The 17,452-nt window shown below is 47.2% G+C and overlaps 1 protein-coding gene across 1 annotated transcript in view; it reads left to right on the forward strand.

Moving 5' to 3' along the window:
* Positions 1–13,381: 13,381 nt before the first annotated feature.
* The window catches only part of uhmk1 (U2AF homology motif (UHM) kinase 1), a 33,376-nt gene continuing 29,305 nt past the window's right edge, over positions 13,382–17,452 (forward strand). Inside the window, exon 1 of the mRNA XM_068037730.1 lies at positions 13,382–13,799. Within this exon, the coding sequence (XP_067893831.1) occupies positions 13,502–13,799 (298 nt within the window). The 5' untranslated portion in view covers positions 13,382–13,501. The remainder of the gene's footprint in view (positions 13,800–17,452) is intronic.

Raw genomic sequence — 17,452 nt, forward strand, 5'->3', positions numbered from 1 at the left:
TCCAGGACCCAAGAAGTGTCCTGGAGTTCCCACATGGCACAGGATGTGCACCCCAGAGGTTGGAGCAGCCCTGCCATTCCTCTATCCATCAGATAATAAATCTTGGTACTGTATCTCTAAATAAATAAAAATAAATAAATAAATAAAAATAATCCCTGCTACTACTAATAATCATACCAATAATAATAATAACCTTACTACTGCTATTACTAATCTTTATCAATACTAATCTGCCTTACCACAATATACCCTACCAAAACTAAAACGCTAACAATAGTAGTAATAACCTCACTAATAGTAATAAACCCGAATTTAAAATAAAAGATAAGACTCACCAACTATCCACTTGTTACTTGTTATTAATACTTAATATTTTTTATGTTTTTAAACTCCCAGTTGTTTAGACTGACTTCCTGAGCAGCAAATACTCACCAGCCAATCAACTCACTGCTTTCCTGTGATGTCACTGTTTTTTTTCTTTTTCAAACTCTGGAGCGGAGAGGTCTTCAGTTCCAAACAGGTCTGCTTCCACTCCCAACTCTCTCCAAGCAAATCTAAATCTATCATCGTAACCCTCTATTGCCTTCTCCCTCATATGCTTGTTGAACTTCCCCTTAAATGCATTTATTCTATTTGCTTCAACCACTCCCTATGGTAGCGAGCGTAGTATAATGTACATAAGCTGTTGCTGAGTGGATTATGTATATAAACCTTAAGCATCCTCATAGGATGTGATGTCACGAGTCTGAACCTCATGTTGCTCAGTGTTAATGTAGATGCCTTACAGATATAAGACCCCAGTAAATAAACTCCTGTTACTTTGACCCAAAGTCCACCATCCTCATTCAATACTAACAGCACACTAACAATATAGTATATAGCGGCAGCAGTAAAAATGACATTTGTAGCATAAAAAACAGAAGAGATCGAAAGCATTGAGGAAACATGGAAAAGTCGATACCCTTACCAGAGAGCTTTGAGTGAGTGGCAGGGCCCAACCAGGCTGAAGCGTGACCGAGATGGATTCGAAGTTTCGATAGGTACCACCCTGCGTCGGGTTTAACGGCATGACTGGACAGAGAACAGGTCAGTGTTTTGCTTTATGCCATGGGAGACAGTGCAGACGACATTCTGACTACCTTGGGGATCAATGAAAAAGATACCCTGTATGGCAAAGTGATTAAAGCATTGGAGGGTGTTACAACCATGGCAGGAGCAACGCACCGTCAATTCAGTCCCGTCACGCCACAGGTCACAGCATATTATTAAGCTTTCACACCCAATCGGAAAAGCAGCCAAATTAAACACTCTAGTAACCCACAGAATAAAACAGACCAAACCAGGTATCTTGAGACAACAAATAAACGATTTATAAAAAAAAACAAATCTTAAACACTATCAAGATAAACCTATGTCTAAAGACCTTATAACTTCTTATTTTAATCTAACTCCCCCATTCACACACATACATTCAAAAGATAACAGTAACCAGTTTTTAAAAAAAGTGATGTCTTCACGTGGATTTGATGCAATAGTCAATCCTTAATAGGCATTCAACTCTTCGGCTGCAGTAGGCATCAACAGTTCCTTCAGCAATACAAACGGTTTCTTAAAAGACAACAGCTTTTCTTCTTTCTTTAGGGAATTAACTTGGCCTGTAGCTCCTTGTAGAATTTCTGTTGAGAGAGAATAAACAGCTCCTTTCTCTTCATTACACTTCGCTGGTGAGTCTGGTTTCAGCCAGTTTTTCACACAGTCAAGTGGAAACATTACACCACGTGACCTCAAACAAAAACAAGAAATGCTGGAATCACTCAGCAGGTCTGGCAGCATCTGTGGAAAGAGAAGCAGAGTTAACGTTTTGGGTCAGTGACCCTTCTTCGGAACTGACAAATATTGGAAAAGTCACAGATTATAAACAAGTGAGGTGGGGGTGGGGCAAGAGATAACAAAGGAGAAGGTGTAGATTGGACCAGGCCACATAGCTGACCAAAAGGTCATGGAGAAAAGGCAAACAATATGTTAATGGTGTGTTGAAAGACAAAGCATTAGTACAGATTAGGTGTGAATACACTGAATATTGAACAGCAGCAAGTGCAAACCTGAAGAAAAACAACCTGAAAAAAACAGTGGGTAAGCAAACTGAACAAACTAAGATGGAATGAAATAAATGCAAAAAAAGATTGTAAAAAATGTAAAAAGGAATGTTAAAAAAAGGAAGAAAAAATAACTAAAAATGAAAGTAAAATGGGGGGCTGTCATGCTCTGAAATGATTGAACTCAATGTTCAGTCCGGCAGGCTGTAGTGTGCCTAATCGGTAGATGAGATGCTGTTCCTCGAGCTTGCGTTGACGTTCACTGGAACACTGCAGCAATCCCAGGACAGAGATGTGAGCATGAGAGCAGGGGGGAGTGTTGAAATGGCAAGCAACCGGAAGCTCGGGGTCCTGCTTGCAGACTGAGCGGAGGTGGTCCACAAAGTGGTCACCCAGTCTGTGTTTGGTCTCCCCAATGTAGAGGAGACCACATTGTGAGCAGCGAATACAGTATACTACGTTGAACGAAGTACAAGTAAATCGTTGCTTCACCTGAAAGGAGTGTTTGGGGCTTGGGATAGTGAGGAGAGAGGAGGTAAATGGGCAGGTATTACACCTCCCTGCGATTGCAGGGGAAGGTGCCATGGGACGGGGACGAGGTAGTGGGGGTAATGGAGGAGTGGACCAGGCTATCACGGAGGGAACGATCCCTTCGAAATGCTGACAGAGGAGGGGAGGGGAAGATGCGTTTGGTAGTGGCATCACGCTGGAGGTGGCGGAAATGGTGGAGGGTGATCCTTTGGATATGGAGGCTGATGGGGTGAAAAGTGAGGACAAGGGGAACCCCGTCGCGGTTCTGAGAGGGAGGGGATGGGGTGAGGGTGGAGGTGCGGGAAATGGGCCGGACACAGTTGAGGGCCGTGTCGACCACACTGGGGGGGGGAATCCTCGGTTGAGGAAAAAGGAAGACATATCAGAAACGCTGTCATGGAAGGTAGCATCATCAGAGCAGATGCATCAGACGGAGAAACTGGGAGAATGGAATGGAGTCCTTGAAGGAGGCAGGGTGTGAAAAAGGGTAGTCGGAGGTAGCTGTGGGAGTCGGTGGGCTTATAATGGATATTAGTAGACAGCCTATCCCCAGAGATGGAGATAGAGAAGTCGAGGAAGGGACGTGTCGGAGATGGACCATGTAAAATGTGAGAGAAGGGTGAAAATTAGAAGCAAAGTTGATGAGGTTTTCCAGTTCGGGGCGGGAGCAGGAACCGGCACCGATACAGCCATCAATGTACCAGAAAAAGAGTTGGGGGAGGGGGGCCTGAGTAGGACTGGCACAAGGAATGTTCGACATATCCCACAAAAAGACAGGTATAACTAGGACCCATGTGAGTACCCATAGCAACACCTTTTACTTAAAGAAAGTGAGTGGAGTTGAAGGAGAAGGTGTTCAATGTGAGAACAAGTTCAACTGGACGGAGGAGGGTGGTGGTGGATGGGGACTGGTTGGGCCTCTGTTCCAGGAAGAAGCGGAGTGCCCTCAAACCGTCTTGGTGGGGGATGGAGATGTAGAGATTGGATGATTGGAAGCATAATGAAGAGGAGGCAGTTGGGGCCAGGAAACTGGAAATTGTCAAAATGATGTAGGGTGTCAGAAGAGTCATGGATGTAGGTGGGAAGAGACTGGACCAGCAGAGAAAAAATAGTCAAGATAGGAAGAAATAAGTTCAGTGGGGCAGGAGCAGGCTGACACAATGGGTCTGCCGGGACAGTTCTGTTTGTGGATTTTGGGAAGGAGATAGAAGCAGGCTATCCAGGGTTATGGGACTGTGAGGTTGGAAGCTGTAGAGGGAAGATGTCCAGAGGCGATGAGGTCAGTGACAGTCCTGTGGACAGTAGCTTGATGTTCGGTGATGGGGTCATGCTCCAGAGGGAGGTAAGAAGAAGTGCCTGAGAGTTGACACTGAGCCTCTGCAAGGTAGGGGACGGTATGCCATACAACAACAGCACCACCCTTGTCTGCAGGTTTGATGACCATGTCGGGGTTAGACCTGAGAACGGAGTGCCTCAAGTTCAGAGGGGGACAGTTTAAAGTGCGTGAGGGGGGCAGAGAAATTGAGATGACCAATGTCTCGCCGACAGTTTTCAATGAAAGGATCAAGAGCGGGTAAGAGGCCAGTGGGAGGGGTCCAGGTAGAGGAAGAATGCTGGAGGCGGATGAATGGGTCTACTGATCGGGGGAAGGACTCCTGGTCAAAGAAGTGAGCCCAGAGGAAGCGGCGACGGAAGAAGAGCTCAACGTCGTGCCGAGCGCGAAATTAATTGAGATGGGGGCATAAGGGGATAAAACTGAGACCTTTGCTGAGTACAGAATGTTTAGTGTCAGAGAGGGGGAAGTTGACGGGTGAATACACGGCAAGGGGTCAGATCAGAAGGGGTGGGGTCAGAGGGAAGTGAAGGGGAAGAAGGATCTGGAGGGGTATTAGTCCCCATCAGCTGCTGGAGCTTGCATTCCTTGACACCTGAAAAAGGAAGAAAAAAAGTTTTTTGTTAATGCGTCGGATGAGACGAAGGATGAAATGAAACTGCGGAGTAGAACGGCTTTGAGGTAAGGTGAGGCGGTGCTGCTGGAGACAGGTTCAGTGTGTACATGTGGCGGCACATAGCACAGAGTGTGGATCTCAGGATGCGGTGAGAATAGCAGTCTGAGGAACGTATTTCTTGGAGATACCTGTAATCCTGGGTGGATGTAATTCCGTTGACACCCTATCTGTACTGATGCTTTGTGTTTCAGCACACCATGGACATGTTGTTTACCTTTGCTGTACGCCCACCTGGTCGGCTGTTCTGTGACCTTGTCCTATCTACACCTTCTCCTTTGTTGTCTCTTGCCCTACCCCTGCTTTGCTTGCTTGTGGCCTTTTGCATTTTTGGTGTTTGCCGGTTCTGGGGGGGGGGGGGGGGGTCGCTGACCTGGGGCGTTGGCTCTGCTTCTTTCTCCACAGATGCTGCCAGACCTGCTGAGTATTTCCAGCATTTCTTTTTATTTCAGATTTCCAGCATCTGCAGCATTTTGCTTTTATTTTAGTGGATATCCTTTAGGTCCTTTAAGATATTGCCCTGGATATTTTGGAATCTGATGGACATTTACCTTGCCAAAAGGTCCCCAAGACCTACAGTTCTTCATTTGGCACGTCCACATTGCAATGCTTGGTATGCCTGGACGTCTCAACGTAAGGTTGCCACACCTGGAAGAGCATTAAAATGATGAAATACTCTCTTGGTGTTGGTTCGCAGAATGATATTGAACTCTACTGTAAGTCCACACAACTGTTGCATATCTTGAAATGTGGTGCACAGTTTGTTTGATGTTCTGATGGCATTCTTTGTTCCATGCTACAAGCCCTGATATATTCATCAGTAGACAGTTGAGCTGACATTTTTCAAGCTTTCACTCAGCAATATCAGACTTACACTGAGTGCAAGGGAGAGGGTGAATGACAGGATGGATGAGCTTCTGCCACCTTTGCCAGCAGGGTAGAGGGACCTGGAATCTCTGTTTCAAGGTATGCAGTTTGTGAACAAGTTGTTAACGTGGACTATGAGAACAGCACGCACTAATCTTAAGCCTGTAGAAAAATAGTTGACTCTTTGAACTACACATATATATCAACTAACCAAAGCTTTGTATGATCATGAATCGGTAATGGGCACATTTCCAACCCCCAACTGCCTGACCAGAGTTGGTTCCAAATACTGATGGTGCGTCTTCCTTGTAAGTTTGTGGCTCTAGATCTTTCTAGTGCCTGATGCTCCCTGTCATGATGTACAACCTCCTCCTGCAGGAAGAATACATTGTCAGAATTCAATGTAGCAGTCTCAGTTTCTTCGCTTTCTTAGCTTTCTGACAGCATTCAAAGAATGGAAGGTAATAATAGCTTCTTCAACAGCACTTCCCGCACAGTGGCGCAGTGGTTAGCACCGCAGCCTCACAGCTCCAGTGACCCGGGTTCAATTCCGGGTACTGCCTGTGTGGAGTTTGCAAGTTCTCCCTGTGTCTGCGTGGGTTTCCTCTGGGTGCTCCAGTTTCCTCCCACATGCCAAAGACTTGCAGATTGATAGGTAAATTGACCATTAGCAATTGCCCCTAGTATAGGTAGGTGGTAGGGAAATATAGGGACAGGTGGGGATGTGGTAGGAATATGGAATTAGTGTAGTGTAAATGGGTGGGTGGTTGATGGTCGGCACAGACTTGGTGGGCCGAAGGGCCTGTTTCAGTGCTGTATCTCTAAACTAAACTAAACCTCACGAGTGGGAATCCTTGACCTATTCCCGCCGCCAGGCAAACTTCCCAGGAATGGTTGGGCACAGGCAATTGAGGATATTAAGCAGCCAATTGACAGTGATTTTGCAATGTCCTTTAAGTTTTCCATGGGGTGCACGGATTCAAGGAAGCATCAGCAGCTCTCCTGCTCAAAGTAGTTGAGAGCTCAGTGGCAGGTCAGTGTTGGCTGGAAGTGGCAGCCATTGAGTGCAGCTAAATTGCCACCCAGGCAGGCCGAGGTTCAGATAAGCAAAGGCTTGTACATATCGAGGGACTGCAGAGCGTGAGGCCATAGCGGAGGGCCCAGATCCACTTGCAGCGAATGCAGGCAACATTAGAGGATGGAGAGGCATTGTGCCATGAAGGTTCCAAATCTCAATGTGTGCTCTAGCACTCTGAGTTGACTGCTTCAGTGAGGAGGAAAGTGGGAGAGAGAGACAGGTTCAGCCACATGGAGCGAGGCAGCAGTAGCCAGAGGAGCACCAGTGTCATGAAGGTCGAAGGGACGCAAACAAGGAGGACACTTATGGGCATTAAGGCAGGCTAATGTTTGCAGAAGACGTTACCCAACTGAATGGGTTTACAGACCAAGGCTTAGCCTTTAGGAGATGGCGGAGCAGCAGTGTCTCCGAAAACTACGTCAATCCAGGTAGGTGGTAGCAGAGCAGTGTGGAATGCTGGAGGTAGAGTTGAAGCCACTGGTGAAGGTGGCTGTGGTGCTGAACTTTTTCGCCTCAGGCTTGCTCCAGGGATCATCTGGAGATATATGTGGGATTTCGCAGTCAACTCAATCAAGCAGAAGATGGATGTCATGTACCAGAGGGCAGGGCAATACATCAGGTATCGCACCATTTAGTCTGCGAAGGTGATTGAATTTGAGGCCATGGCTGGATTCTCAGTTGGAGGAGGCAATCAACTGCATGCATGTGGCCATCCAGGCTCCCACACAGCAGCCAGGTGCCTTCATGAACAGGAAGGGGTTCCACTCGCTGAATGTTCAAATTGACAACGACCACTGCAAAAAGATCCTGCAGGTGTGTGGAAGGTTCTCGGGAAGCTGCCACAACTCGTACATCCTGTGACAATCCCAGGTGCCTCAGCTGTTCAGGCCACCCGAATGCCTTTCTGGATGGATCCTGGGTGACAAGGGGTATGTACTAAAGACATGGCTGCTTACACCTGGGCAGAACTCCAACACAGAACCAAAGGACACCTACAACTGGTGCCATGTGACTACAAGGGTGACAACTGAACAGGCCATTGGCCTTCTGAAAATTAACTTCAGAAACCTAGATAGATCTCGGGGAACCCTGCAATATGCTCCATCAAGGGTCTCGCGTGTCATGGTGGTCTGCTACGTTCAAGACAGCCTCCAGAAGGGAGTGACATTGGAGATGGACGACCACATTGCGCACCCCTCCACATCCGAGGAGGAGGATAAGGTGGAGGTGCTTCAAGACCAGACGGCCAATGGAAATGCAGCCAGGGGTCCGATGTCAATGGACACTGACATGCATGCCAAGGAGACACACAACTCACTTATAAGCACATATTTCTCCTGCAATTCCGTTAAATGCCCTGGAAACAAATCAATCAGTCTTCTCCCTGAGGTAGCCTTGGTGGCCTTTCATTAAAAGCCCTTACTATCTCACTGGCCCCATCATTATATCATTCCAAGGGCTACATCCACCACTGGTCCTCATTCTGTGCACAGCTTTTCATGCTCTCCATCTCAAGCGCTCATCATCTGGTGACAGCCATTGGTGCAGAAATGAACAGATGAGCCATTAACCTATGCATTACAAGAACTTCAAAGCTGTACAAATCTCTAATGCTGTGGCATTCAGCAAATTAATATCACCTGGTGAGACCCCAAGAGCTACGAGGTGCATTTACGTGAACCCTTCTGGATGGATTCTCCTTCATTGCTGGTACCTGCAGTTGATGTGGTGACAGGCTGCTGTCTTTTCTGCTCTGGGGCAGGAGATGGCCATGGCAGACAGTCTCCGAGTGCCGCTGCCCTAGAGGGGCCCAGCACATTTGGGGCTGTCATCCTGGCTGCATGCAGTGCTTGTGTCACCATCAAAGGGGCCAAGCAGCTGCCAAAAACGCAAGAAGTTCCTTGAGAAGAGCCCCCATAGGCTTCAGGCAGCAGCTCCTCAAACCTTTAAAGGTCCACCTGCCCTCCCCTGCTGACCTGGAGTAGTTCAACACCTGGAAATGGGTCCGTATGTCAAGGAAATTTCACCTACTCACTGCTCAACACAGCTCATGGGTGAGGAGATACTGTAGAAGTCGGTACGCACCTTCTGTGTTCACTGGGTAGAATGCTGCATGTGGCTCTACATGAGGGTCACCTCTCTCCCCATGGAGGAGGCCCTGCACTCACAGGCCAGAGTCAGAGATGTCTACAACTATATGTAGTGAAAGGAATTGCAAACATTAGGTATTTTTTTGCCTTCTCAAAGCAAATTTCACCAAAACAAAGTTACCATGGCGGATTTCCAATCAGCTGGTCTCAATGCCCTCCAGGTGAGCTGATATGACAAACACAATAAGATCATATCCTGTAATAAAAGCAAAATACTGCAGATGCTAGAAATCTGAAAAAACAGAAAGTGCTAGAAATACACAGCAGGTTAGGCAGCATCAGTGGAGAGAGAAACAGAGTTAACGTTTCAGATCAATGACCTTTCATCAGAACTGGCAAAGGTTAAAAATGTGATAGATTTTGAGCAATTGAAGTGTGGGGGGGGGGGGGATATGGGGTGGGGGAAGAAGAACAAAACAAAGGTTTGTGTTAGGGCGGCAGGCGGGAGAGATTAAATGACAAAGATATCATAGAATAAAAGGCAAAAGCGTGGTAATAGTGGTAGTAAAAGACAAAGCATTTGTCTGGAGAGTGTGAATGGCAGAATAATGAACAGCTCTCTCTAAATGCTAAAACATGAAAAACAAGTTTAAGACTGGCACATGGTAAAAAAAAAATCAAAATGGGAGTCATGCTCTGAAATTCTTGAGCTCAATGTTGAGTCCAGAAGGCTGTAAAGTGCCTAATCAGAAGATGCGGTGCTTGTTCCTCAAGCTTGCGTTGAGTGTCACTGAAACACTGCAGCAGGCCGAGGGAAGAAATGTGGCCATGAGAGCAAGGTGGTGAATTAAAATGGCAAGCAACCGGAAGCTCGGGGTCATGCTTGTGGACTGAGCAGAGGTGTTCCGCAAAGCGGTCACCCAATCTGCGTTTGGTCTCTCCAATGTAGAGGAGACCGCATTGTGAGCAGCGAATACAGTACACTAAATTGAAAAGTATAAGTAAATCGCTGCTTCACCTGGAAGGAGTGTTTGGGGCCTTGGATGGTGAGGAGAGAGGAGGTAAAAGGGCAGGTATTACACCTCCTGCGTTTGCATGGGAAGGTGCTGTGGGAAGGAGACAAGGTGTCGGGGGTGATGGAGGAGTGGCCCAGGGTGTCGCGCAGGGAACAGTTCCTTCAGAATGCAGACAGGGAAGGCAGGGGAAGATGTGTTTGGTGGTGGCATCATGCTGGAGGCGACGAAAATGGCAGACGATGTTCCTTTGGATGTGGAGGATGGTGGGGTGGAAAGTGAGGACAAGAGGAACCCTATCACCATTCTGGGAAGGAGGGGAAGAGGTGAGAGCAGAAGTGCAGGCAATGGGTCGGACACAGTCGCGGGCCCTGTCAACCATGGTGGGGTGAATCCTTGGTTGAAGAAAAAGGAAGACATACCACAAACACTGTTGTGGAAGGTTGCATCATCAGAACAGATGCGACAGAGATGGAGAAACTGGGAGAAAGGAATGGAGTGCTGACAGGAGGCAGGTTACGAGAAAATATAGTTGAGGTAGCTGTGGGAGTCGGTGGGCTTACCATATTAGTAGACAGCATAACCCCAGAAATGGAGACAGAGAAGTCGAGGAAGGGAAGGGAAGTGTCAGAGCTGGACCATGTGAAGGTAAGAGGAGGGTGGAAATTGGAAGCAAAGTTGATGAGGTTTCCCAGTTCTGGGTGAGAGCAGGAAAGGGCACCGATTCAGTCATCAATGTACCAGAAAAAGCATTGGGGGAGAGGGCTTGAATAGGACTGGAACAAGGAATGTTAGACATACATGCTGGAAAATGGGATTAGAATAGTTAGGGGCTTGATAGGACTATGAGGTGGGATGCTATAGAGGGAAGATCTCGAGAGGAGATGAGGTCAGTGACAGTCCTGGAGACAGTGGCTTGATATTTGCTGTGGTCATGGTCCAGGGGAGGTAGGAAGAAGTGCTTTAGAGTTGGCGCTCAGCCTCTGCAAGGGAAGGTTGGTATGCCAGACAGCAACACCCTTGTCAGCAGGTTTGATCACAATGTCAGGGTTAGACCTAAGAGAACAGAGTGCAGCAAGTTTAGAAACAGGTTAGAGTGAGTGAGGAAAGCAGAGAAATTAAGGCGGCCAATATCATGCCAACAGTTCTCAATGAAAAGATCAAGAACAGGTAAGAGGCCAGAGGGAGGGGTCAAGGTGGAGTGGGAATACTGGAGGCAAGTGAACGGATCTGCTGGTTGCGGGGAGGACTCCTGGTCAAAATAAAGTGAGCCCAGATGCAAAGGCGACGGAAGAAGAGCTCAATGTCATGCCGAGCGCAAAATTCATTGAGGTGGGGGCGTAAGGGGATAAAGCTTTGCTAAGTACAGATCGTTCAGCATCAGAGAGGGGAAGGTCAGAGGCTATTGTGAATACATGTTAGGGGGTGAGATTAGAAGAAGGGATGGGGTCAGAGGGAAGTGAAGGGGAAGAAAGATGTGGAAGGGCGTTGGAACCCATGAGTTATTGGAGCTTGTGTTCCTTAACACCTGAAAGGAAGAGCAAATGATTTTTGTTAAAGTGCAGATAAGATGAAGGACGAAATAAAACTACAGAGTAGGACAGCTTTGAGATAAGGTGAGTCAGTACTGCTGGAGAGAGGCCAATTGTGTACATGTGGCAGCGCATGGCAGAGTGTGGATCTCCGGATGCGGCAAGAACAGCAGTCCAAGTAACACTGTATGACTCGGTGATATCTGTAATTCTGGGTGGATTTGAAGTATGAAGGATGGAACCTCAGTTGGAATCCATGTGGAATATGTCAGAGCCAGAGACAGTCGCTGAGGAAGGCGATGTGGCTGCGAAAACAAGTTTTGGTCCTCATCGAACACCAGGAGGGAAATGAAAAGCAATGAAGGTGAACAACATAAAAGAGACAGATGGAAATCTTGTTGGAGAGAAGAGCAGAACTTCTTCAAGGTAGAAATTCCTGGAAGAGAAGCAGCAGTGAATTAAACACCAAAATAAAAGCAAAATACTGCAGAGACTGGAAATCTGAAATAAAAACAGAAAGTGCTGGAAATACTCAGCAGGTCCGGCAGCATTTATGGAGAGGGACAGAGTTAACATTTCATGTCGATGACCTTTCATCAGAACTAGCAAAAGATCATATCCTGTCATTGGCACGGGTTCTGAAATGGAATCTGACTTCACATAGGGAACAACTCAGAGCTGAAGTCTGCACAGCCCATCTATGCTGATAAGGTTTGTACACTACTTGTTGTAGTGTAGAATTGCTTCAAACAGAAAATCTCTTTGTGAACATCACCTGAGGAAACTATATGAAGGTTGAAAGCCTTAGTTAGGCTATTTCAATGATGAGTATGTTCAAGACAGAGATCAATAGATTTCTAGATATTAAAGATAACAAGGGATATGGGGATAGTGCGGGAAAACGGTGTGAGTTACAAGATCAGCCATTTTTTTTTTATTTCCAAAATATACTTTATTCATAAAAATCCGTAAAAATTACATTCCCAAACAGTTTAAAACAGCATCAAGTCAAAGAATACAGACAGTGCAAAGGTGATCAGTTACCTTCTATACAATCATGAGTTGCCTCACAACCCTTCCATTTCATTGTCATGCCATATACATTTTTACATTTACAGCACACAAAATTTCTCCGATACAGTTCGAGGGGTTTCCCATGGATCCAGCCCCTCAGTTCAGCTTGGTGGGGGGACCTTACACTCTGGTCTTTCCGCATTGAGCCTTTGCTGCAGCTGCCCCAAGCTTTACTGCGTCCCTCAGCACGTAGTCCTTGACCTTGGAATGTGCCAGTCTGCAACATTCGGTGGTGGACAACTCTGCGCTGGAAGACCAGCAAGTTTCGGGCAGACCAAAGGGCGTCTTTCACCGAATTGATAGTTCTCCAGCAGCAGTTGATGTTTGTCTCGGTGTGCGTCCCTGGGAACAGCCCGTAGAGCACAGACTCCTGTGTTACAGAGCTGCTTGGGAAGAACCTCGACAAAAACCACTGCATCTCTTTCCACACCTGCTTTGCGAAGACACATTCCAGGAGGAGGTGGGCGACCGTCTCTTCCCCACCACAGCCACCGCGGGGGCATTGTGCGGAGGGGGCGACACTTCGGGTGTGCATGAAGGATCTGACGGGGAGGGCCCTTCTCACCACCAGCCATGATCTAGCTGAATGATGGAGCAGGCTCAAGGGGCAAAATGGCCTATTCCTGCTTCTATTTCCTATGTTCCTAAATGCACTTCATGGTCTTACCGTACAGTTATATGCATGAGGTACCCCTGAGGCCAGCAATTGGCCACTGCAATCTGTAGAATCTGCAACACTCCTTTCCTAACACAGCAGTGTCATTTTTTCTTCTTGATTTCATGGCCATTATATAAGGTAACAGACTAAAGTGTTGGAGATAAACAAAACTGCAATCACCACTTTACCCTGCAGCTTGTGAATGATCATGGCATCTCCCATGCACTTTGAGACGCCTGGTGGTCGTGAAAGGCGTTATATAAATTCAAGTCTTTCCTCCCCACTGTGACACATAAGATGTTGATGCCGTCCAGTGGGCGGGACCTGTTATTTGATAGGCACCGAATGGTCCAATCAGAAGCAGCAGAATGGGGTTGCGTCACGCGTTTGTTTATCAGACGTCAAAAGGGGGCGGGGTAGTAGCACGTGGCCCCGCCCAGCGCGGCCCGTCCCGTCCGTCACACGGCAGCGGTGGGGGCGGGGGGGTATCCAGCCTGTGGCCTTGTTTATCGGCAGGCGGCCTGCCCAGCCCTCCTCCCGCACCCTTGTTCCTGTCATGGCAACCTACATCGGAGCGAGGCCCAGGCCGCGACCCAGATACCATGCGGACGACTGGTACTCGGAGCCGGAGCGGCTTTGTAACAACCTGCCGCCTCTGGGCGTCTTCCAGGCCCACGGGCGGCTGTGGCGGGCGCAGCGCTGCCTGGGCAAAGGTTCATCGGCCGCCGTCTATCGGGTGACATCGGGGGCGGCCCGGGCCGCCGTCAAACAGTTCGTGCACGACACCAAATCGGACTACGGCTTCCTGACCGAGAGTGGCGTCCTGGAGGATCTGCAGGGCCACCGGAATATTGGTAAATAGAGCGTGCTGGCGGCGAGCAAAAGCGGCCGGGTGCTGCAGGCCGTGGCTGGGTGATGGGGAGATGGGGAGATGGTCCAAATAGTCGGCCGGGGGACATAAACATAACTTCCGTCTGATCTCAGGCTGCAGCTCAGTAAGAAAGCCCTGCCCGACAGGCTTAACAAGCCAAGACTACAGCCCAGAACAAGCTATTGCCAGTCTCCTACCGTTACCCTGTGTGCTTTTCCTTTTAGCTGTGTCTGACTACATTTCCATGCTCTCCCATTTATTGGCATATGATAGCTGGCAGACTGCACCTAGAGTATAGTGTACAGTTTTGGTCCCCAAATTTAAAGGCTATATTGACATTGGAGGTATTTTTATTTATTTAGAGATACAGCACTGAAACAGGCCCTTCGGCCCACTGCGTCTGTGCCAACCAAGAACCACCCATTTATACTAACCCTACAGTAATCCCACATTCCCTACCACCTACCTACACTAAGGTAAATTGGCCATTGTAAATTGCCCCATCACCTGCAAGTCTTTGGCGGTGGGAGGAAACCTGAGCACCCGGCGAAAACCCACGCGTCACAGGGAGAACTTGCAAACTCCGCACAGCCAGTACCCAGAATTGAACCCGGGTCCCTGGAGCTGTGAGGCTGCAGTGCTAACCACTGTGCCACCCAAAAAAGATTCACTAGGCTGATACCTGGGATGAAGGGGTTGACTTTCAAGAACGGCTAAACAGGTTAGGCCTTTATTTATTAGTTTAGAAGAATGAGGGGTAATTTTATTGAAACGTACAAGATTCTGAGGGGGCGTGATGGTAGATGTTGAGGAGGTGTTTCCACTACTGTGGGAAATCTCAAACTAGGGGACATAGTTACGGAATAAAGGGGACACTCATTTAAAACTGAGATGCGAAGGAATTTCTTCCCTCACAGGAAAGTGAATGCCTGGAATTCTCTACCCGAGAGTTATGAAGGCTAGATCACAAAGTATTTAAAGAGGAGGTAGATAGATTTTTAAAATATCGGGGAGTTGAGGGCTATGAGGGGCTGGTACAAAAGAGGAATTGAGGTCTGGGGCAGATCAGCCATGATCTTATTGAATGGCTGGGCAGGGTTGAGGGACTGAATGGCCTACTCCTATTTATGTTATTCTGATGAAAGTATGAGACATTGCACAGACAAGATGCATTTAAGATCGGGTGACATTACAAAGCAAGTAATGGAAAAGACAAATAGTAAAACAGGCTTACTTGTAGTCATCTCAAGGGCTTTATGATCTCAAAATATGTTTTAATTAGCAAGGTAGTAGTGGTTCTGTAAGTCTACTTGCTCTACTGAAGATCCTGCTGAATTATTTTGATTTAAATCTCAGTACTAATATTTGAGAATGACAGAACAGGCTCAAGGGCTGAATGGCCTATCTCTATACTGCACTGTAATTCTCAATTATATAGAAATACTTTCTCAGGCAGTAATCTGAAGAGTTCAGAGGACATTTGGATGTTGGAGAACTGCTTTCAGTGCATAGCTTTATTTTATTTGAGCCCATTACGTTGTGTGTGTGTTTGATACAGGATGCTATCTACCCTTTAATGTAAATTAGTTTGTTATAATTCCACTATTCTGCTAGCTAGAACAAATTGAAAATATGGAAAGGGTTTGATAATTAAGATTCATTGCCTCAATCCAACTATACCAAAATCTAAACTTTCTACTCTTAATATAATTTGCAGGTGGCAAGATCAATGTCCTGAGTATCCAATCGGCATACTTGTGGATGCAAAAACCAGCAGAAATCAGTGTAAACAATCATGTCCTGAATAAAAAAAGGACAGAATGTACCACAATTTATTACTTTAAATCTCATACGATAGTTCCAACTTTAATATCCACTTGTATCGTTGCTATGCTCACTGTATAAAGTTTTTCAATTTTTAAATGCAACAGGTTCTGATGGTATTAAAGGCAAAGATCTTAGTAATGAGAAATATATTTTTTTTTTTTAAAATGGTAATGTTAGGTTCCATTGCGCCCAATTTTCTGGGCATTTTTGCAGCTATTCAAAACTGACGTAAATGGATAAAACTTGCATTTGTCTAACTTCTGGATAGAGTTCAGTGGGGTTTTAGCAGACAACCTGGATTGCAGATGTGATTAGGGGTAGGCGGTGTAGTGGTATTATCACTGGACTAGTAACCTAGAGACCCAGGGTATTCCTCTGGGGACATGGGTTCGAATCCCACCACAGAAGGTGGAATTTGAATTTAATTAATAAATCTGGAATTAAAAGCTAGTCTAATGATGGCCATGAAACCATTGTCGATTGTTGTAAAAACCCATCTGGTTCACTAATGTCCTTTGGGAAGGAAATCTGCTGTCCTTACCTGGTCTGGCCTACGTGACTCCAGACCCACAGCAATGTGGTTAACTCTTACATGCCCTCTGAAATGGCCTAGCAAGCCACTCAGTTGTATCTAACTGCTACAAAGTCAATAAAAATGAATGAAACCGGACAGACCGCCCGGCATTGACCTAGGCACCGGAAACGACAATGGCAAACCCAGCCCTGTCGACCCTGCAAAGTCCTCCTTATTAACATCTGGGGGCTTGTGCCAAAGTTGGGAGAGCTGTCCCACAGACTAGTCAAGCAACCGCCTGACAGTCATACTCATGGAAACATACCTTAGTGTCCCAGACACGGACATCACCATCCCTGGGTATGTCCTGTCCCACCAGCAGGACAGACCCAGCAGAGGTGGTGGCACAGTGGTATACAGTAGGGAGGGAGTTGCCCTGGGAGTCCTCAACATAGATGAGGTCAAAGATGGGCAAGGTAACCTCCTACTGATTACCACCTACTGCCCTCCCTCAGCTGATGACTCAGTACTCCACCATGTTGACCACTTGGAGGAAGCACTGAGGGTGGCAAGGGCACAAAATGTACTCTGGGTGGGGGACGTCAATGTCCATCACCAAGAGTGGCTTGGGAGCACCACTACGGACCGGGCTGGCCGAGTCCTAAAGGACATAGCTGCTAGACTGGGTCTGCGGCATGTGGTGGGGGCACCAACACGACGGAAGAACAGAGTTGACCTCGTCCTCACCAATCTGCCTGCCGCAAATGCATCTGTCCATGACAGTATTGGTAGGTGTGACCACTGCAAAGTCCTTGTGGAGACTAAGTCCTGCCTTCACATTGAGGATACCATCCATCATGCTAAATGGGATAGATTTCGAACAGATCTAGCAATGCAAAACTGGGCATCCATGAGGCGCTGTGGGCCATCAACAGCAGCAGAATTGGACTCAACCACAATCTGTAACCTCATGGCCCAGCATATCCCCCACTCTACCATCATCATCAAGCCAGGAGACCAACCCTGGTTCAAAGAAAAAAAAAAGAGTGCAGGAGGGCATGCCAGGAGCAGCACCAGGCATTCCTCAAAATGAAGTGTCAACCTAGTGAAGCTACAACCCAGGACTACTTGCATGCCAAACTGCGTAAGCAGCATGCAATAGACAGAGCTAAGCGATCCCATAACCAACGGATCAGATCTAAGCTCTGCAGTCCTGCCACATCCAGCCGTGAATGGTGGTGGACAATTAAACAACTAGCTGGAGGAGGTGGCTCCACAAATATCCCCATCCTCAA

This window comes from Heterodontus francisci, chromosome 8 (assembly GCF_036365525.1).
Source record: "Heterodontus francisci isolate sHetFra1 chromosome 8, sHetFra1.hap1, whole genome shotgun sequence".
In the NCBI taxonomy this organism is placed as follows: Eukaryota; Metazoa; Chordata; class Chondrichthyes; order Heterodontiformes; family Heterodontidae; genus Heterodontus; species Heterodontus francisci.